Source organism: Narcine bancroftii, chromosome 1 (assembly GCF_036971445.1).
Source record: "Narcine bancroftii isolate sNarBan1 chromosome 1, sNarBan1.hap1, whole genome shotgun sequence".
NCBI classification, from domain to species: domain Eukaryota; kingdom Metazoa; phylum Chordata; class Chondrichthyes; order Torpediniformes; family Narcinidae; genus Narcine; species Narcine bancroftii.
In genome coordinates this window covers 279005574-279028407 of record NC_091469.1, presented here as the reverse complement: position 1 = coordinate 279028407, position 22834 = coordinate 279005574, and the positions used below count along the sequence as shown (strand labels likewise).

The 22834-nt window shown below is 40.1% G+C and overlaps 1 protein-coding gene across 3 annotated transcripts in view; it reads right to left on the bottom strand.

Moving 5' to 3' along the window:
• The window catches only part of LOC138744444 (receptor-type tyrosine-protein phosphatase eta-like), a 171630-nt gene that overhangs the window by 57240 nt on the left and 91556 nt on the right, over positions 1 to 22834 (bottom strand). For 2 of the 3 annotated variants that reach the window (XM_069900620.1, XM_069900639.1), the window contains 6 exons: positions 19103 to 19360; positions 18213 to 18482; positions 4204 to 4461; positions 3312 to 3581; positions 1880 to 2155; positions 1030 to 1299 (listed from right to left, as the gene is read on the bottom strand). In XM_069900620.1, coding sequence (XP_069756721.1) covers positions 1030 to 1299; positions 1880 to 2155; positions 3312 to 3581; positions 4204 to 4461; positions 18213 to 18482; positions 19103 to 19360 — 1602 coding nt within the window. The remainder of the gene's footprint in view (positions 1 to 1029; positions 1300 to 1879; positions 2156 to 3311; positions 3582 to 4203; positions 4462 to 18212; positions 18483 to 19102; positions 19361 to 22834) is intronic. The other variant, XM_069900630.1, reaches the window with a different exon arrangement.

Here is a 22834-nt window from a genome sequence, read left to right as displayed (position 1 = left end):
AGAACCTTCCTGAGCGGTAACCATTTACCTTTCAAGCACCAAAGCCTGGTGAACTTTATAAATGTTAAATTTTGAGCACAGTATAAGAATTGCCTGCAACCAGTGAACTTGAAGGAATGAGAAGTGAGATTGGATTGTGAATCAAAGAACTTTTATGAACTTACACACACATTAAATACATGTGCACTTAGAATTAGAAGGGGGTTAAGTTAGGTTAGTTAAGTCAATACTGATAAGCTAAAGTGTGATTCTGTTTTCATGTTTGAAGATCATTAAAAACAACTTTTGTTTAAGTAACCATTTGTCTTGGAGAATATCTATTGCTGCTGGATTTTGGGGTCCTCTGGGCTCACAACACAATGAACCTGTAGACACAACCTCACTTTTTTCCTTGTGCACTAATGATTTATTTTAAAATTTGGATTTATGGAAGCATAATTTATTACAATTTTGCACCTGTCATACAGAGTACTGCTACACAATACAAAAAAATTCCACGACACATGTTCATGACAATAAACCTGATTCTGATTACACTTCAAAAGTACTTGAGTGTCATGTGTTTTGAGACAAACTATTGTAGTTAAAAAAAATCACCATATTCTATTTTTTTCTTGGCTGAAACACTCCACACCACCCCTCTCCCCCGCCACAAAAATCAGATCAAATCTTTGTCAAACAATCTGTGATAATGTTATGTTCCAGGTCAAATTTCTTAGCTGTAGTGATTTAACTTCTATATGAGGCTCCGATACCTTAGTGGTTAGAGCACTGGTCTTGTAAACCATGGGTCATGAATTTGTTCCTCGCTGGGGCCTCATTTCTGTGAGGGGCGCTGGACAAAATGGCAACTCTTAGTCTTCCTTACGATAAACAAAGTTAAAGAATTTCATATATGTTACATTCTAAATGTAGTATTACATGACAATAATGGAACCTTTACCTTTATATGTAGGAATACATACTGGAGTGTTCAGCACTTGCCATTTCTGAATTAAATTGAAACCATTTTTCATATGTTCCACATACCTGTGATACCCTGCACATTTCCAGAGGTTATATTGAAAGGTCCGCTGCTTGTTGTCACTGTAACATTGTACACCCGGCCAGGCCGAAGATTATTGAAACTTACAGATGTGGCATTCGTACGATTGATTCTCATGTCTGAATTTTTCACATCTTGAAGAGTGACAAAGTACATCTCGATATTGCCAGGTGGTGAAGTCCAGATGACAAACAGCATATCCAGTGTCCCATTGTTACTCACACTGATGTTCGCTTTTGGTATCTGTTCAGGTTCTAAGAATAACAAGATTAAGTTTCTGCTTGAACAGAAGAATGTAAACTGCAAATTCTTTGGTATTATCTCCAAACATACAATCATACACACAGGTGTGTTTATGGAATTAACACATTAAGTTGACAAAAAATAAATTAATAACTGCATCCAATTAGATAGACAGAAAAGTCACAACTGGAAATTGCCCAGCTTCCCCCAATGAAAGATAATAGTGAAATCCATTATTGTTGTCATATTCAGCTGAAGTTTTGTTAAAATATCTGACATTACTAAGCACAGGGATTTAGGATGAAAAAAAGTGCATGTATTGCTTTCAGAGCAAGATGCAATTCCAAGTTTCCAACAAAAGTCATGTTGAGAACACAACATCTATTTTCAAACTTGATCTCAATGGCCCAAAAAAAGGTACAACATGAAAATTATACATTATACATTTCACTTCAATCTAATCTCTATCATCACATCGAAGTCTTGGAACAGACAATAATGTTTTCATGCAAAGAGCAAAAAGGTTCCAAACAAATTGTATTGTTTAATAGATCCAAGTTTAAGATCTGTTATCATTAGAACATCACTTACTTGTGTAACTAGAAATTTGCACTGAATCTGCTCGAGTTCCATCTGCAACCAATGTGGTAACAGAAAAGCTGTAGTCGGTTCCAGACGTGAGACCTTCTATTGTGGCATTCTCAACCCTTACAGTTATATTTCCATTGTTACCGGTAGGGGCTGGGTTTCCCTCAGTCAATATCATGTATTGATACCCTTCTTTATAATCCATTGGCTGCGTCCAGCGTAGGATGATGAAGTTGGTGCTAGAAACCTTCACATTCACATTCTGCACTTTGTTAGGCTCTGTCAAGAAAATGCACCCCAAATATTTCTCAAAGGGAAGATGAATGCAGAACAAAGTCTTACTGAAGAATGTATGAAGCCTGCAAGCAAGCTTAAAAGCAAAGAACATATCTGGTTGCACTGAATGGGAGTTATATACTTTAAAAAAAATGTTCATTCTCGGAAGGAAAAAAGAAAGAGGAAGAAGAAAGCAGAGGAGATAGCAGGGGTTTAAGAAACAAATCAGCAACAAACTGCCTAGTTGATGAGGGAAAGGATGAGTGAATGAAAAATCTCATAAAGCTGTCATTAGGATTTCACAGTAAACCATGTGAAGACCATGTGATTTTTTAATTTAATGGATAATTAAATATAAATCCTAGGATGACATTTTTTGGCAAAATAATTAGGATGAATCAGAGATAGGCATAGATAGTGAATGAACAAGGCCTTGCTTTACTGTGGTGATTATCTGTTTAAATTTCACGCAGTGCAGTGTGAGTTAACCTGTTAGAATTTCAAATCCAAAGAAAGAGGCAAAGAAAGAAGTGGAAAGAAAGAGATGAGCTACAATGCAAAAGCAATCAGCTTATTACAGCAGTAATTATGGATTCCGATGCACATTGTTATTTCTGGTAATTAAAACTTTTCAGGATATTTTTAGTCCTCCTCTTGTTTCCCGAAAGCCTTGTTGCAGTGATTTTGTATAAAATTACAAACCATAGACACATTTTTCAATCCTTAGTCTTCATATTATTTCCCTTCACTAAAGACTTCCCCATCTTCCAAGCAAAATCTGCTTTCAAGTACCAGAGTTCAGACAAAAATCAGAAGGAATATTTGGATCTGATGATAGATAGATCATTGCAGAATTTCAACAACATTCAACTTTCCACTTAGAACATGACTGCTGATAGGTTTTCTAGTGTGTTGGTTACAAGACTAGTCAAAATGTGACTTCCTAACGCCAAGGAGAAAGCCAAAATTAAAAGAGTGGTGAAGTAAAACTCAAGCCCCAACTAACCAATTTCTCTGCAGAACACCTTCAACCAAACATTGCTCTACAAATACTTTCAAGACTACAATAACAATCACAAGTTGGAACATGATCCTTTCTGATGGCCTTCTCACCTGTGGTCTGCACCTAGGCTTACAAGGGTAACTGTATTCCACTTACTTGTAAACTGATTCAGAAACACAGCATCACTCTTCAATCCACCATCAACAACAGTCGTTACCACGATGGTGTAATTCGTTCCAGACAGCAGATCTTGGATTGTGGTGGAATTTGTACTTTCAATCAAGGAAAGTTTAGGACCGTTGGCAGCTGTGTAAGTGATGCTGAAATTATACTGGGCGATATTCATGTCGACTGGTCTTCCTAAGCTCAAGGTGATGGAACTGTTGCTGAAGTCCGTCACAGCAATGGTTGCTGGCTTGGAAGGAACTGTCAGAGGCAAGTAATTGAATGATGATCGTCATTGACAGAACAAAAACAAAAATTTTTAAACATTCATTCAAATTTTCAACTTCCATCAACAATATTTTTTTTCAGAAATGTTGCAGCAAAACGTCTTCAAATTTTGTGTTTTACTTCCAAATTAAAAAAGCTTTCTGTGACTTTCACTCCCACTGCTCTCACCTTGTGATGATGTGCAACTTGAAACATTCTCCATCCATGTGACAGATAGTCAAGTCAAAGGGGTGAATGGAGCCACAACTTGGTAGCATTCAGTGTCCATGTGACAATTATCAGGTCAGCACCATGTTAACCCTCTATCAAGCCTTGTGCTGATCGATCCCACAATTGATACAGCAATGCCCCCATTACCTTGAGACAGATGAAAATGGTATGACGTGGGACTTTTCCCCACCTTGTTGTATCAATGGGATGTGACAACATTTCATTTGCAAATCTAAAAAACTATTTTCATTTCCAAACATGAATTTTCAACTTGATTTTTCCATTGTGATCATGGCCTTTGATTTTATAGGATAATTGCTTAAGCATCTGGTGTAATCAGAGAGGAGCTCCAATAACAAGAAGTTCTACAGAAATCTGTCCTTACCTGTCGTAGAATAAAAATTAACGGGATCTGCTGATGTGTTATCTGCTGCCAGTGTGAACACACTGAATGTGTATCCAGTTCCAGGACTCAGTTGTGTCACAGTAATTGATTGTTGAGCAGTCAACATTACTGGGAAATTTCCACTCACTGTCACATTGTAGGTATACTCTGGTTTATAGCCGATTGGTTTGTCCCAGTTCAAAGTAATTGAAGTGGTGTTGCGAGTTAAAACTGCTATGTTTCTCACAGGGTTTGGTTCTGCAATTATTAATGAGATAATGAGAATAATGACAATTTCATGCTGCCTGAAACATGTGTGCATTGAATTAACTATGATACCTGATGCTCCATTGATCCATGTCATTCCAAACTTCAGAGTAAAACACAAAAGTTTGCAGACACTCTGAAACATAGTAGGTCCTACCTAGATAATTGGATTTGTGTATCGTGGGTAGGAGATATAATCAGGCAGTGCAGGGGACGGGAAATAGAGGTTGGAGGCCCTGAGAGGGAGATGACCGGAAGTGGTATTGATAGAGATAGTCCTTGAGACAGTGGCTTGATGTTCTTTGGTGGAATCCGGTTGAAGGGGTAGGTAAGAGGAGATGTCTGAGAGCTGTCACCTGGCCTCAGCAAGGTAGAAGTCAGTGTGCCAAACCACAGCAGTTCCACTCTTGTCTTCAGTTTTGATGATGAGGTTGGAATTTGTGCTTCCGCCTACTCATTCCAAACTCTTTCTGTTTTTAACCTAGTATCCTGTATGACCAATCTCTGCTTTTTATACCAGTTTCTAAACCTGGTAACCACATTTAATCATCCTGTTAATTTCCTAATTTGTTTCCTCTGGGATATTTAATCATAATCGCTAAAGGTAATCAACAAACTATCCCAGTCAACAAATCTAATTTTTCAACTGACCAGCAAGGCAGATCATACCAATTCCCCGAACCCACCAGCACCCAGAAGATAGGTGACCACCACCAACAACAAGTGAAGCACATTTTTAGGGTGGCATTAACAATCACACTATAAATGCTGTGATGACAAGATGCTGTCCCTCCCACACATACTCAATGGTTGTTGCATGTGATGGCATGTCTGTCTCTAGAAAAACATTAGGTGTCTACTGCTACAATGGATTTTAACTTTCTTTCTCTTTGGGTTTCTTTTATCAATTATTTTCAAAATTGACAGATTAGTTAATTTTTTCCCTTAACCCCCATTGTTACTAATATTATTAGAGGTAGACTCCTTTTCTTCATTGTATTTCCAAAAAAACACAATAAAAAGATTGAAAAAGAAAGTAGTGGACTCCTTAACTTGGCCAGCATTCCTCATAAGGTGAGACTAGATTCTTAGTTTAGCAATATATGGTTTTCTTTTTTCTTTCTTTCCCTTTTCTCCATTTTAATAACATGGATTCACTTGTAGTTTGTTCACCGTTATTTGATATTTTTATTTATTATTATCATATACACCTCAGTAATTTATGTATGTTAAAACACAATTTAAAAAATTGAAAAAGAAAGAAGAAGCATTTATCTGTACTCTCATCATCAATAAGCAAGCAACCAAGTCTTTACAAAGTTCATAGCAATCACCTAATTCTTTGATTCTCAGAGGACTTCTTCAGGAAACATACCTTTTCCACACCTACCTCCAACTAAAATATATGGTCACACAATCTTATACTGACTTTCAGAAGTCCTTTTTGACACATGCACTATGTTGAATGGAGCTGTCCTTTCTTCCAAATACTGAACCAGTTTAGAAAAATCCTCAAAATAATTTGGAGTCAAGATTTACCAATAATTCTATTCTGTTCTGGAAGATATGGGGACCATTAAGATTAAGAGTCAGAATCTTCGGGATGGAATTTAAAAGTGGTGATATTGTTAGCGGAGCAATTAGCGCATCACCATTACAGCGCCAGAGATCGGGACCGGGGTTCAAATCCTGCACTGTCTGCAACATTATTGTACATTCTCTCCGTGTCTGCGTGGGGTTTCCCCAGGGACTTCAGTTTCCTCCCACCTTTCAAACGTACCAGGGGTTGTAGGTTGATTGGGGGTAATTGGGCGGCACGGGCTCATGGGCCAGAAGGGCCTATCACTTGATGCAATTAATGCAATGCTGATAATTAAACAGAAAATATTAGAAATGGCATTCTGCTGCCAAGCTTCAAGAGTACAGAAACTCATACCCATTTATAACACATGCTAAAAACTACCTGTAATTACTCAGTAGAACATCTTTAAAAAAATCTGGACAACGATAATTTTTCAAAAGGTTTGCTTCCTGAAAAATATAGGGATTATAATAGACAATTTCAAGCTGAACACAAAGATAATTTCAGATTTGCTGTATCACTTAGGAAATTAACTTTTATTGAATATAGAATGTTTAATCGCAATGTAGTGTTCGCGATACGTGGGCGTGGAGAAGAATGACACACAGACCAAAGCCATGTAGTCGAGACTGATTTACTGCATTGGCCATCATGTTTATATGGGCCCCAGGCGCTGAAGTAAGGGCCCTGCATCATCGGAGCACTGGCATGGGATTGGCAGGCTTTCCTACCACAGTTCACTGTGCTGCCATGTGGGAGGTCATCTGGGACAACGGCCTGTGTATCCCCAGGTCCACGAGGTTGCCGCGTTTGTCAGCCATTTTGTGGGTTGGTTCGCATCTCCATGCTCGGGCCGCTACACGATGACCCCCCAGAACCAGCAATCGGGCCATTGGATCCATTGACTTGGGTGGTCTGTCCCTGTATCGTGGGGGAGGAGTGGAGACCAGCTCTTTACAATCCAGATATGCCAGCTTTAGGCAGTTGACAGTAAAGGTCTCTTCCTTACCACCCATGTCGAGGACATAAGTGGAGCCATTGTCCCTGCTAACTCTGTAGAGCCCCTTGTGGAGTCATTGTAGGGGCGGCTGGAGTACCCCTTTGCATGAACATATAGTGACAAGTCCCTGGGGATGTTATGTTTGGGTTGGCCATGTGATGGGGATTGTTGCAGGACTAGGGACCACAGTTGTCACCAGAAATTCTCAAGGGGTCTTCTGGGCATTTGACAGGGGCCAGGAACTCCCCTGGAATGATTAAGGGTGCGCCATAGACCATCTCTGCCATCAAGGTGTTGAAATCATCCTTCATAGCAGTGCAAATCCCCAGCAGAACTCAAAGCAGTTTGTCCGCCCAGTTGGGACCCTTGAGTTGGGCCATCAAGTCTGCTCCACCAACTCATTGGCCTAAGGGTGGCATGATATGGTGTGTTGACGATGCTGTGTATCCAGGAAGATAGCCAGTGCTGCCAGAGCCCAGAAGTAAACTGTGCTCCCCTGTCTGAGGTTAGGTGCTCTGGGACCCCGAATCTGGACACCCATGTGCCGATGAGTTCCCTGGTGCAGATTTTTATGGTGGTATCAGCCAGTGGGACTGCTTCAGGCCACCTCGTGGAGCAGTCAACTATGGTCAGCAGATATTTCGCCCCATGGGAAACTGGCAGCGGCCCCACTATGTCAATATGTGCGTGGCTGAACCTGCACTGTGCTGGTTCAAAATTCTATGTGGGCACCTTTGTGAGAGTCTGCACCTTTGAGGACTCTCAGGTTATACAGGTCTTGGCCCACTGGCTGACCTGCTTATGGAGGCCATGCTCAACAAACCTGCCAGCCACCATCTTCATCGTGGCTCAGTTTTCAGGATGTGCCAGGTTGTGTATGGCCTCAAAAACCTTGTTCCTCCTTGTGGCTGAGGCAATGGGGTGAGGGCTGCCCTTAGAGACGTTGCACAGTACCGCCAGGTTACCTGGGCCAACAGGGATGTCTTCCACCTTGAGACTGGAGATGGCTGTCCTATGTTCAGGAATCTCAAGGTCCTGCTGCTGCGCTTTGATGAGCGCCACGTAGTCAACCCCTTGGGACAGGGCGTGCACCAACTCAATTGCAGTGCATGATAGAGCGTTGGCTACCACATCGCTTTTCCCCTGTATGTCCATGATAAATTCAGGCTCATAGGACAAGTATCTCTGTTGTCAGGCCAACCACGGGTCTGATGCCTTATAGAAGCCGAAGGACAGCGGCTTATGATCGGTGAAGACCTTGAATTGCTGACCCTCCAAAAAGTAACGAAAATGTCTTACTGCCAGGTACAGCACCAATAGCTCTCAGATGAAAGCACTGTATTTGAGCTTTGCGGGGACAGAGGTGCCCGCTGAAAAAGGCCAGGGTTGCCACTGGTCTTTAATGAGCTGTTCCAGTACACCTCCGACTGTTGTGCTGGAGTCGTCGACTGTCAGAGCAATAGGTGCCTGTGGTCTGGGGTGTACCAGAAGGGTGGCATTGGCCAGTATGTCATTGGCATTCTAGAATGTTCTCAAAGACTCATCATCCCAGGTAATGTCCTTTGACTTGCCCGTTATCAGAGCAAAGAGGGTGCGCACGATGCGGCCGTTGCAGGGATGAATTTATGGTAAAATTTAACATGCCAGCGAATTCCTGTAGCCCTTTTACTGTACGTGGCTTGGCAAAGTGCCAGACTGCTTCGATGTTATCGGCACTTTGTGGGGATAATTGTCAAACTGAACTTGCTCAACTGGGTGCACAGTTGTCTCAGGTGAGCTGTGTGGTTTTTGTACCTACAGCTGGTGATGAAGATATCAGCTATATAGATGAATGCAAATAGGAGGTCCTGGCCCACTGCATCCATCAACTGCTGGAAAGGTTTCGGCGCGCTTCTCAGACTGAAAGGCATGTGTAGTAATTCAAACAGGCCAAAAGGGGTTATAATTATGGTCTTGAGGACGTTCTGGGGATGAACTAAGATTTGGTGGTACTCCCGGATAAGGTCCACCTTGTAAAACACCTGTGCCCCATGCAGGTTGGCGGCAAAGTCTTGGATGCAGGGCATGGGATATCTGCCAGGCATGGTGGCCTTGTTGACACAGTGGTAATCACCACATGGCATCCACCCCCCTGCTGTTTTTGGCACCATGTGGATGGGGGAGGCCCATGGACTGTCGGAGTGCCGCACGATGCATAGCTCCTCCATTTTCTTGAACTCTTCTTTCACTCGGCTGAGCTTTTCAGGAAGGAGCCAGCGTGCTCTGGCATGGAGCGGGGATCCTCAGACAGAATGTGATGCCTTGCCCCGTGGTTTGGCCCAGCTACAGAGAACTGTGGCTCCACTATTGAGGGCACCTCTGCTAGGATGTGAGTGAACTTGTCATCTGAAAGCATTATAGAGTCAAGGTGGGTGGCGGGTAGTTTGGCTTCCCCCAAAGGTAGAGTCAGAAAAGTTCTGACGTGCACCAAATGCTGTCCTTTGAGGTCTACAGGTAGGCAGAGGGCACGAAGGAAATTTTCCTCCAGTGTGGTTGTGCCACTGGCGCGAGGGTAATGGTCCATGTAACCGGCTGTTACCGAACAGAAGAGGGATAGTGAGGGTATCTAAAGTCTGGATGGAGGGACTGTTAGCTGCCCTCAGTGCTGAGCCCTGTTTGCCATTGCAGGTGTTTTTTTTAAATATTTTTTTTATTTTTCACACTGTGAACCATATCAACCAAAATATGTACTAACATTTCTCTTTTAAATATACACAGTGGCATTTTCTCCCTTTTTCCCCCCTCTTCCTCCCTCCCCTCTTCCCACCCCCTCCAAAACCTGTAAATATTCAACATATACAATACAATAAAACCATAAAACAATATCTTCACATAGAGGAAAATAAACAAGAAAAATGCATCATCTATTTGTTACACACTGAATCACACTGAATCGTTTTGTCTTCTTATCATTTTAGGGGATGGAGGTCCGAGGCAAGCTCTCTGTTCCATGTATGGTTTCCAAATTTGTTCAAACAATGTGAATTTATTCTTTAAATTATATGTTATTTTTTCCAATGGAATACATTTATTAATTTCCATGTACCATTGTTGTATTCTCATGCTCTCTTCCATTTTCCAAGTTGACATTATACATTTTTTTGCTACTGCTAAGGCTATCATAATGAATCTTATTTGCACTTCATCCAATTTGAGGCCTAATTTTTTAATTCTTATGTTATTTTAAAGAAAGATCTCTGGATTTTTTGGTATGTTATTTTTTGTGATTTTATTTAATATCTGATTTAGTTCTTCCCAAAATGTATTCACTTTTGTACATGCCCAAATTGTATGTATTGTTGTTCCCATTTCCTTCTTATAGCGAAAACATCTATCCGATAATGTTGGATCCCATTCTTTTAATTTTGAGGAGTGATATATACCTTGTGTAACCAATTGTACAGTATCATGCGTAACCTTATGTTTATTGTATTCTTCATAGTTCCAGAACGTAACTTTTCCCACGCTTCATTTTTTAACTTTGTTTAAATCCTTTTCCCACTTTTGTTTAGGTTTGTAGTTTATTTCATCATTTTCCTTATCTTGTAGCTTAATGTACATGTTCGTTATAAATCTTTTAATTATCATTGTGTCTGTTATTACATATTCAAAGATGCTTCCTTCTGGTAATCTCAGTCTGTTTCCCAATTTATCCTTTAATTAAGCTTTCACTTGGTGATATGCAAACATTGTACCATGAGTTATTCCATATTTGTACTTCAACTGTTCAAATGTTAATAAATTATTTCCCAAAAAACAATTTTCTATTTTTTTATTCCTTTTCTCTATCATTCTCTAAAGGAAAGGTTATCTATTGTAAAAGGGATTAGTGGATTTTGCATCAATAATAATTTTGGTATTTGGTAATTTGTTTTTTTTTCCTTTATAAGTGGATGTTCCATATTTTAAGTAAATGATGCAATACTGGTGAGCTTTTATATTGCACCAACTTTTCATCCTACTTATAAAGTATTTGTTCTGATACCTTCTCCCCTATTTTATCTAGTTCTATCTTAGTTCAGTCTGGTTTTTCCCTTGTCGGGTAAAAATTTGATAAATACCTTAATTGTGCGGCTCTATAATAATTTCTAAAGTTTGGTAACTGCAAACCACCTTGCTTATACCTCTCTGTTAATTTATCTAATGCTATCCTCAGTTTCCTCCCTTTCCACAAAAATTTCCTTATTATTCTCTTTAGTTCATTAAAGAATTTTTCTGTTAAGGGAATTGGTAACATTTGAAATAAGTATTGTATCCTTGGGAACACATTCATTTTAATGCAGTTTACCCTCCCTATCAACGTTAGTGGTAATTCTTTCCAATGTTTTAAGTCTTCCTGCAATTTCTTTATTAGTGACTGATAATTTAGTTTATACAAGTGGCTTATGTTATTATCTAACCTGATACCCAGGTATCGGATTGCTTGTGCTTCTCATTTAAATGGTGATTCTTTTTTAAATTCTGTATAATCCGCATTACTCATTGGCATCACTTCACTTTGCGTTGATCTTGTACCCCAATATTTCTCCATATTCCTTCAATTTCTGATGTAATTCTTTTATTGATATCTCTGGTTCTGTTAGGTATACTATGATGTCATCTGTAAATAGGCTAATTTTATACTCCTTCTCCTTTATTTTTATCCCTTTTATTTTATTTTCTATTCTTATCAGTTCTGCCAAAGTTTCTATTGCTAAGGCAAACAATGAGGGGGATAATGGATATTCCTGTCTAGTTGACCTACTTAATTTAAATTGGCTTGATACATATCCATTTACTGCTACCTTCAGTCACGGTCCATAATACAATGCTTTAATCCAATTAATATATTTTTCTGGTTGATTGAACTTCTGTAATACTTTAAATAAGGCTTTTTCTGCATCTAAAGCAATAGCTACTGTTGGTTTCTTATTTCCTTGAACTGCATGAATTAGATTAATAAGCTTACAGACATTATCCTCTGTTCATCTTTTCTTAATAAATCCAGTTTGATCTTGTTTTACTATTTTTTGTTCACAATCGGCCAATCTATTTGCTAATAATTTTGCTATTATCTTATAATTTAAGTTAAGTAGAGATATTGGTCTATATGATGCTGGTGTTAATGGATCCTTCCCCGTCTTTGGTATTACTGTAATTATTGCTGTCTTACATGAATCCGGCAAGTTTTGTGTTTCTTCTATCCTGTATTTCCTCTATTTAAAATGGTTTTATTAGTTTGTTTTGTTCCTCTTCTTGCAATTTCTGTAGTTCAATTTTAGCTAAAAACTCTTCTATTTTATCATCTTTCCCCTCATTCTCAGTTTGGTATAATTGTTCATAAAATTCCTTAAAATTTTCATTAATCTCTGTTGGGTTATATGTAATTTGTTTGTCCTTTTTCCTTGATGCCAATACAGTTCTTTTAGCTTGTTCTGTTTTAAGTTGCCAGACTAATATTTTATGTTTTTTTCTCCCAGTATGTAATACGTTTGCTTTGTTTTCATTATGTTCTTCTCCACCTTATATGTTTGTAATGTTTCGTATTTAATTTTTTTGTCCGCCAATTCTCTCTTTTTCGTTACATCATCCCCTTTTACTAGTTCCTTTTTTGTACTTACTATCTCCCTTTCCAACTGCTCTATTTCCCGGTTGTAATCCTTTTTCATCTTAGTAACATAACTTATTATCTGTCCTCTAATGAAGGCTTTCAATGCATCCCATAATATAAATTTGTCTTTCACTGATTCTGTGTTCATTTCAAAATATGTTTTAATTTGGCATTCAATAAACTCTCTAAATTCCTGCCTTTTAAGTAGCATGGAGTTTAACCTCCATCTATATGATCTTGGTGGGATGTCCTCCAGTTCTATTGCTAATAACAGGGGTGAATGATCAGATAGTAATCTAGCTTTATACTCAGTTTTTCTAACTCTCCCTTGAATATGGGCTGACAACAAAAACATATCAATCCTTGAGTATGCTTTATGCCTACTTGAATAATATGAATATTCCTTCTCTCTTGGGCGTTACCTCCTCCATATATCCATTAGTTTCATTTCCTGCATTGATTTAACCATAAATTTGGCTACTTTATTCTTTTTGCTTGTCTTTTGTCCAGTTTTATTCAACATTGGATCCAAATTAACGTTAAAATCCCCTCCTATTTCCTTGCGTGTCTGCAATCTTCAAAAAAATATCCTGCATAAACTTTTGATCCTCCTCATTAGGTGCATATATATTGAACAAATTCCAAAATTCTGAGTATATCTGACATTTTATCATTACATACCTCCCTGCTGGATCTATTATTTCCTCATCTATTTTGATTGGTACATTTTTGTTAACTAATATGGATACACCTCTAGCTTTTGAATTATAGGATGCTGCCAGTCTCTCTTTAATTTGTTATGTTCCACTTCAGTTAGGTGCATTTCCTGCACAAATGATATATCTATTTTTTCTTTCTTCAGTAAATTTAGTAGCCTCTTCCTTTTAATTTGGTTATGTATTCCATTAATGTTTATAGTCATATAGTTCAACATGGCCATCTTATATCTTGCTTATACCTCTTTTCCGCTTCCTCGCCACCTCCATCCCTCTTTTTCCCATTTTCATCTCTTAGTTTTGCCTTTTTAAACTCAATGTACGACAACACATTTACAACATAAAATACTTCAACAATTCCCACACCCCATAATACCTTAACCCCAAATGCTTTTTCCCCTCTCTGAGGTGCCCCTTATCCCTTGCCGGGCAACCACAACTCCCCTTACCATTTGGATTGTGATCTTGCTCGCAAGCGTCAACTGATTTTGCAGTGAGTTATTCCCTCTCCCCCCCAGCCCCCCCAGAAAACACTTTATTTTTACACATATAACAAAGCTCTCTCTTTTTTCCCCCTTACTTCCTTCCTTCCCTTTTCTTTTCCCTCTTTAGTTCTTTACATATACATTGTTTTTACATCTTTATAAATATTTTATTGCTATTCTTCATTCTTGTTACATATCTTCATCTCTTCTCCTTTCCTGCAAATGTTCTGCGAATTCTTGTACTTTCTCTGGATTCGCGAACAGCCTGTTTTGCTCCCCGGGTATAAATATTTTAAGTTTGGCTGGATGTTTTAATATGAATTTGTAACCTTTTTTTCCATAAAATCGATTTTGCTGTATTAAACTCCTTCCTCCTCTTTAAGAGTTCAAAAGTTATATCTGGGTAAAAAAATATTTGTTGACCCTTGTATTCCAATGGTTTATTATCTTCTCTAACTTTATTTCTTGCCCGTTCCAGTATGTTTTCTCTTGTCGTGTATCTCAAAAATTTTACTAAGATGGATCTTGGTTTTTGATGTGCCTGTGGTTTTGGAGCTAATGCTCTGTGTGCCCTTTCTATTTCCATTTCTTCCTGCATTTCTGTCATTCCCAGGATCTTCGGGATCCATCCTTTTATAAATTCCTTCATATCTGTGTCTTCTTCACCGTCCTTCAGGCCCACTATTTTTATGTTGTTTCGCCTACTATAATTTTTCAACATATCATTTTATGAGATAACAACTCTTGTGTCTCCTTAATTTTTTTGTCACTTTCTTCCAATTTTTCTCTTACATTTCTACAGCTGTTTCCCACTCTTCCACATTCTCTACTCTTTTCCCTATTTATGTCATGACCATTTCTAATCTTTGCATTTTATCTTCTGCTCTTTTCGTTTTTCTTTTAATTGCACTAAATTCTAATGATAACCATTCTTTTAATGATCTCATATGTTCTTCAAAAAAGGCTTTATCTATATTCTGTCCATTTGTTTTACTTTCTATTTCTCTGTGAAGATCTTGGTCTTCTTCTTCCTCTTCTTCTGTGTCTTCTTCTCTTCTTTGTGTCTGTGTCTCTTCTGTTTTTCCTGATGAGTTGCTTATATCTCTTTGTTGGGCCTCCTCTTGCTGGGACTCTTGCTGTTGGTCCTCCCCTCCTGGGGTGCCCATTTGTCGGGCCTCGGCTTTTGATCCTCTTGTCGGTCACCCTGCCGTCTTTCTCTCTCGTCTGTTTCCTCGATCCCTCCCCTGCCGCCATCCTCATCCTCCAGCTGAGCGTCCTGGTGTTGGGCATCCCTCAGCTAGTTGTTCTGTGGCTGCCCGCTCCTCTGCTGAGCCCCCCTCCCTTCGGTGTTTTCTTTTTCCCTTGATTGAGCACTGTGCACTTTTGTTTGGTTCAGAGAGCCATTTTAAAGTTCACCGGTCGGGAGGTCACGACTCCGCAGGGCAGACACCAACCTCGGGGATCAGGCGCTCCTCGCCACCACAGCTCCCTGTTCCTTCATGCAGATAAGGCCTTCTTCTTTCTTCTCCGGTGACTTTTCTTTTTTTTCGGTTGTTTTTACTTTCTCCTTCTTGGGTGTCATCTTCTTTCTCTTCTCTGTAAATTTATCTTCTATTTCTGATAATTTATATTTGTTGAGTTTTGTCTTTTCCAAACTTTTTAAATTTTTTTTTTCGGAGAGGGCTGGTTTTATACGACCGGCCACTACTCCATCACGTGACTCCTCCTGCCATTGCAGGTGTTAAGGCCTGCGGGGGCAGGAAGCCTAACTCAGCACTGGTGTCGACCAAGAAATGCCAGGCCGACAATGAGTCCCAAATGTAGCGGAGGCTATCATGTGGGCCAACCATCGCAGCCGTCAATGACAGTTGGCCAGGATGTTTCCCAGAAACCCACAGGGTGGGGACATCAACGGGCCCTCGCTGATGATAGTAGTAGGATTGTCATGGGTATTAATTTGCCTTTCTGGTGGGCTTGGTTTCACAGTCTGCTGTTCGTAGGGCTTGCTGATATGGTTTACAATGGCACTGCTGTCCTTCCTCACTCTCCAGAAAATGTCAGCCTGAGCCGCAACCCTCTGGTGATCGCTGATGACCTCGTCCATGAGCAAGAGCCAGATTTTCCCAGGCAGCTGCTCTAGAAAGATCTACTTGAAGAGTAGGCAAAGCTTCTGGCCCTCGGTCAAAATGATCAACTCACTCATTAAGGCGGACGGGGCAATGTCACCCAATCTGTCCATATTCAGCAATCGGTTGGTGAACTTGTGCCAGGAGAGCCCGAAAGTGCGGGTTAACAGCTGTTTGAGGGCCACGTATTTGCCTTGCTCCAGAGGTTGCCATAGAAAGTCTATGATCCTTGCCGCTGAGTCTTGATTGAGGGTGCTTACACTTAAAAGAAGCGGGAGTCATCGGCAACGATGAGTTGAATCTTGAACTGAGCCTTGGCCTGCTCGAACCACACATGTGCCTGCAACATCCAAAATGGAAGTCTGAGTGAGACCGCATGGATGGATGCAGGTTCTACCTGGTCTGCCATCTTCGGGTCTAACTGCTGGTTGAATGTGTCTGAGTCACCATTGTAGTGATTGCAGTATGCGGACATGGAGATGAACAACACACAGACCAAAACCTTGAAATAGAGACTGATTTAGTGCATTGGCCATCGTGTTTATATGGGCCCCAAGAGCTGATGTCAGCGTTCCACGTCTTCAGAGCACAGGCCTGGGATTAGTCAGTGTTCTCACCACAGTTCACCATTATCCCGCTGTGCGGGAGGTCACCTGGGTCACTGGCAGGTATCAACCCCAGATCCTCGCAGTTGCCGCATTAATCGGTTATTTTGTGGGGTGATCCTCATCTCAGTGCACGGGCCACACCAGCATAATGATAATACCACATTAGGTTAGTTCAACGTACATAAAAATGTTATGCCACTGATTATACATTGTACTCAGCATCTGATGCCTCTCATCGCCCAGCATTGAATGATTCCAGTTGGCCTGATACTGCATTTCCATGGTCTCAATTTCCTAATAAAAACATTCTCCATGTTCATCAATGACTACTGGAAGATCAGCAGGGAGGAAATCCAAGTGTGAATCCAGAAAATGAAATTTCAATGATGTTGTACTTCATGGTTTTGTGTTCTTGAAGCATGTTGTCAATCAGCTGGATGTAGATTGGTGCTCTGTAGTTCCCAAGAAAATTCTCAGCAACATTTTTAAATGCCTTCCATTCTATTTTATCTGGCCTCATGAGCAGATCTTGAAATCACCTGTAATTGATAAACTGTCCAATTTGTAGACCAACAAATATGCCCTCCTTAATCTTAGCATTAATTACTCTTGGAAAAATCAGTCTCAAATAGTGAAATCCATCAACTTCGCTGGTGGCTTCAGAACAGGAAAACTGTCATCGTGGCACTGGTCTCATGGCCAAAGGCAGATTGGGATATTGAATAGAATTCTTATTTTTTTTAAACAGAGAAGCTAAATACATTGATCATACAGCCAAATATATTGATCAGAAAGAAATAGCAGTCTGTCACGTGATCCTTCTGCACTCCACATATTCCCGGCACTGCAAATGGTATTGATTTCCAAATACCTCTAAGCCAAGCGCTCATGTTGACTGTACATGTTGCACAACAAATATGAGGAACCCAGGGTTTGTCTTGGTCACCAATTTTACAACCAAAATAGAGCTCATAGGCTTTCTCAATAAGTGCATCCATGCTGCATCTTTGAGCCTTAAGCGATTACTCGCCACAAATGTTAAACAATGTATCACAGCTGTGATATTTCTGCTGCATTGAATTTTCTTGAAGGAAATAAATGCTGTTGTTAAGTATGCTCATTAGGCTATTGCCTGAAGAACATGTCCATTAACATGCATTCAATCTATATCAATGAAATGCACAGCATCTGTACCTACGAGCTGCTTTAATTGCCTGCCTGCATGTATCCTGATGAAGCATGCCCAGGTCTAATACAATGATGGTATAGAACCTGCACTGAATGGATGTCCAGACATGCTTGGACTGACCAAATCATTTTGCTTTATGGGCAATTTACCAGTAGACAAAATATAAAAAATGGGTTTTATCTTAAAATCGGTACATGATAGAAACATTTCGTGATTAGAAGCTGAAAAGTGATAAAATACACTCAAAAGTGTTCAGGATGCAAAGTCTTCATAGAATTCAATACTTCCATATATCAATACAACTGACATGAAACATTATTTCAGTCCTAAATGTTGAATATTTGAAGACTAATTTTATCAGTTAAGATGGAATATTCAACTTACCAGGGTAAATGTATTCTACTTACTTGTAAACTGATTCAGAAACACAGCATCACTCTTCAATCCACTATCAAGAACAGTCGTTACCGCGATGGTGTAATTCGTTCCAGACAGCAGATCCTGGATTGTGGTGGAATTTGTACTTTCATTCAAGGAAAGTTCAGGACCGTTGGCAGCTGCGTACGTGATGCTGAAATTATATTGGGCGATATTCATGTCGACTGGTCTTCCTAAGCTCAAGGAGATGGAACTGTTGCTGAAGTCCGTCACAGCAATGGTTGTTGGGTTGGAAGGAACTGTCACAGGCAAGTAATTGAATGATGATCATCAGTGACAGAGCAAAACAGAAATAATAAACATTTATGCAAGTTATCCACATCCTTCAACAATAATATTTTTCAGAAATATTCAGCAAAACCTTTTGAAATTTTGTGCTTTACTTCCAAATTAAAAAACTTTCTGTGACTTTCACTCCTACTGCTCTCACCTTGTGATGATGAGCAACTTGAAACATTCTCCATCCATGTGACAAATAGTCAAGTCAAAGGGGTGAATGGAACCACAAGTTGGTAGCATTCAGTGTTCATGTGACGATTATCAGGTCAACACCATGTTAACCCTCTATCAAGCCTTCTGCTGATGGATCCCACAAATGATATTGCAGCAATGCCCCATTACTTTGAGACAGATGAAAATGGTACGACACGGGCTTTTTCCCCACCTTGTTATATCAATGGGATGTGACAAGATTTCATTTGTAAATCTAAACGACTATTTTCATTACCAAACATGAATTTTCAACTTGATTTTTCAATTATGTTCATACCCTTTGATTTTATAGGATAATTGCTTAAGCATCTGGCATAATCAGAGAGGAGCTCCAATAACAAGAAGTTCTACAGAAATCTGTCCTTACCTGTCGTAGAATAAAAATTAACGGGATCTGCTGATGTGTTATCTGCTGCCAGTGTGAACACACTGAATGTGTATCCAGTTCCAGGACTCAGTTGTGTCACAGTAATTGATTGTTGAGCAGTCAACATTACTGGGAAATTTCCGCTCACTGTCACATTGTAGGTATACTCTGGTTTATAGCTGATTGGTTTGTCCCAGTTCAAAGTAATTGAAGTGGTGTTGCGAGTTAAAACTGCTATGTTTCTCACAGGGTTTGGTTCTGCAATTATTAATGAGAATATTATCAATTTCATGCTGCCTGATACATGTGTGCATTGAATTAACTATGACACCTGATGCTTCATTGATCTATGTCATTCCAAACTCCAGAGTAAAACACAAAAGTTTGCAGACACTCAGATTGAAGTAAAAACCCAATGTTGGAGAAACATAGATAATTGGATTTGTGTATCTTAGGTAGGAGGTATAACTAGACAAATTGGATTTGTCACAGAAAGCAATTTTCAAATAGCCTAGGTAGATTATTCAATATAATACCTATGTCAAAATCAAGGTTAAACCCATACATAACTATTTCTTTAGATGCAGAAAAAGGCATTTGATCAATAAGAATGGTCTTTCTTATTTAAAACATGGGAAAAATTTGGTGTAGGTAGAAAATTTATAAATTGGATAAAAACCCTTGATCATAAACCACAAGCAAAAATTATAACTAATAATCAAATGTTATCACTTTCTTGAGTAGATTGAGTAGACAGGGGTGTCTCCTATTACCAGAATTATTCACCATAGATATTGAACCACTAGTGAAGATTATAAGAAGAAATCTGAATACAAAGAGCTTGAAAGTTGGACAAGACGAACATGAAACTAGTTTATTTGCTGATGATGTGCTATTATATTGTGATGGATTTACAGCATATTTCATGTTGTCTATAGATATATTTTAAAGGAAATAGATTGTGGGAGTAGTGTAGGTCACAAACAAACAAACGCTTCACAAAACAGATCTCATGTTAAATACAATAGCTCTGCTCAAACCAGACACACCGGGCCCAGTGCCTTTGTAAAGACAATGGAAACGGCTTTGCTGAAGGACTTCACATGTAGGTGTTCATTGGACATGTTGTGGAGTAATGGATTATTGTTGTGAAAGCAATAGAGGAATGGTGCCACAATCTGTCTGAATGCAGTTTGCTGTTCTAAAAAGGTCATGTGGTTTTGGAAGGGGGGGGGCGAGAGAGAGGGAGAGAGAGAGAGAGAGAGAGAGAGAGAGAGAGGGAGGGAGAGAGAGAGAGAGAGAGAGAGAGAGAGAGAGAGAGAGAGAGAGAGAGAGAGAGATGTTTCTGCTGCATGGCAGTGCCAGCTTGTTTAAAAACCTCATTTTGAAGATGGGTTGTGTGTTCTGAGTTCTGCCTGTTCAAAACCCTTGTGGTGCAACAATGGTCATGGTGCTTGCTGATATGGTCCACAACGGCACTGGTGTCCTTCTTCACTTTCCAGTGCATGTCCACCCAGGCTACAACCCTCTGGAGGTCACTGACTTCCTCATCCGTGAGCAAGAGAATGATATCCTTGGGAAGCTGCTCTAGAAAGATCTGCTTGAGGGTATGCAAGTCTTCGGGCACTCAGTCAAAGGGAGCAACTCACTCATTAGCGTGGATGGGAACCTGTCCCAACCTGTCCATATGCAGCAATCAGGCAGCATTCTTATGCCGGGTGAGCTCGAAAGTGTGGGTTAACAGCTGTTTGTGTGCCCCACATATAATTAATTGCTTCAGATGCTGCCGTAGGAAGTCTATAACCCTTGTCGCTGTGTCTTGATCGAGTGTGCTCAAAGCATAAGAGTAATGGGTGACATCGCTGATGGCATGTTGAATCTTGAACTGAGCCTGGACCTGCTCGAACCAGACCCATGGCTGCAACATCCAAAAACGAAGCCTGAGTGAGACTACGTGGATGGTCGCATGTTCTGCCTGGTCCGTAATCTTTGGGTTGAAGTCACAGTTGGATGTGTCAAGGTCAACAATGTAAAGATCTCACACCGCGGACGTGGAGAAGAACAACAGGCAGAACTAAATCTTGAAGTTGAGATTGATTTATTGCATTGGCCGCCGTGTTTATATGGGCCCCAGGAGCTGATGTCAGGGCTCCGCATCTTCGGAGCACAGGCCTGGGATTGGCCAGTGTTCTCACTACAGTTCACCATCTTCCCGCTGTGCGGGAGGTCACCTGGGACGACAGGAGGTGTCATCACCAGGTCCGCACAGTCACCATGTTAATCAGTTATTTTGTGGGCTGGTCCGCATCTCAGTGCATGGGCCACTCCAGCATAATGATAATACCACATTAGGTTAGTTCAATGTACATAAAAATGTTATGCCACTGATTATCCTTTGTACTCAGCATCTGATGCCTCTCATTGCCCAGCATTGATGGATTCCATTTGGCCTGATACTACTTTTCTATGGTCTCAATCTCTCCATGTTCATTACTGACTACACGAAGATCAGCAAGGGAGGAAATTCAAGTGTGAATGTAGAAAATAAAACTTCAATGACGCTGCACTTCATGGTTTTGTGATCTTGAAGCATGTGGTCAATCAGCTGGATGTAGTTTGGTGCTCTATTGTTCCCAAGAAAATTCTCAGCAACATTTTTAAATGCTTTCCATGCTACATTCTCCAGCCTCATGAGCAGATCTTCAAATCGCTTATCATTGATAAAGTTTCCGATTTGTGGACCAACAGATATGTTTTGCTTAAACTTAGCATTAATTATTATTCTTGGAAACGTGTCTCAAATAGCGAAATCCATCAACTTCTCTGGTGGCTTCAGAACTGGAAAACTGTCATCATGTGGCATTGGTCTCATGGCTGAAAGCAGATTGGGATATTGAATAGAGTTCTTATTTTTTCAATGGAGATGCCAAATATATTGATCAGAAAGAAATAGCAGTCTGTCACATGATCCTTCTGGTCTCCACATATCATCGGGACTACAAATGATATTGATTTCCAAATACCTCTAAGCCAAGCGCTCATGTTGACTGTACATGTTGCACAACAAATGTGAGGAGCTCAGGATTAGTCTTAGTCACCAATTTACAACCAAAGTAGAGCTCATTGGCTTTCTCAATAAGTGCATCCATGCTGCGTCTTTGAGCCTTAAGTGATTACTCGCCACAAATGTAAAATAATATATCACAGCTGTTGTGATAGTGACAAGATATTTCTGCTGTATTAAATTTTCTTGAAGGCAATAAATGCTATTGTTAAGTATGCTCACTAGGCTATTGCCTGAAGAACATGTCCATTAACCTGCATTCGATCTATATCAATGAAATGCACAGCGTCTGTACACATGAGCTGCTTTTATTGCCTGTCTGCATATATCTTGACTAAGCATACTCAGGCCTAATACAATATTGACATAGTACCTGCACTGTGCATGTCCAGACATGCTTGGACTGATCAAAACAGCTTGCTTTATGGGCAATTTACCAGAAGACATAAAATATAAAAAATGTTTTTTATTGTGGTGGGTCACCACTAGGCAGGCGAACCGGCCCCACTTGTAAGCCACGCGGTGGGGTAGCCGGCCAAAATGGCGCCATCGGGGTGTTCCCTTCCTCCCAGCATGGGGCTCAGAAGCCCGCACTGGGGGACCACGTGACGCCCGGTTGACATCAGCGCCCACCAGCGCGTTTCTCAGCCAGGTCCGAACTGGGAGTA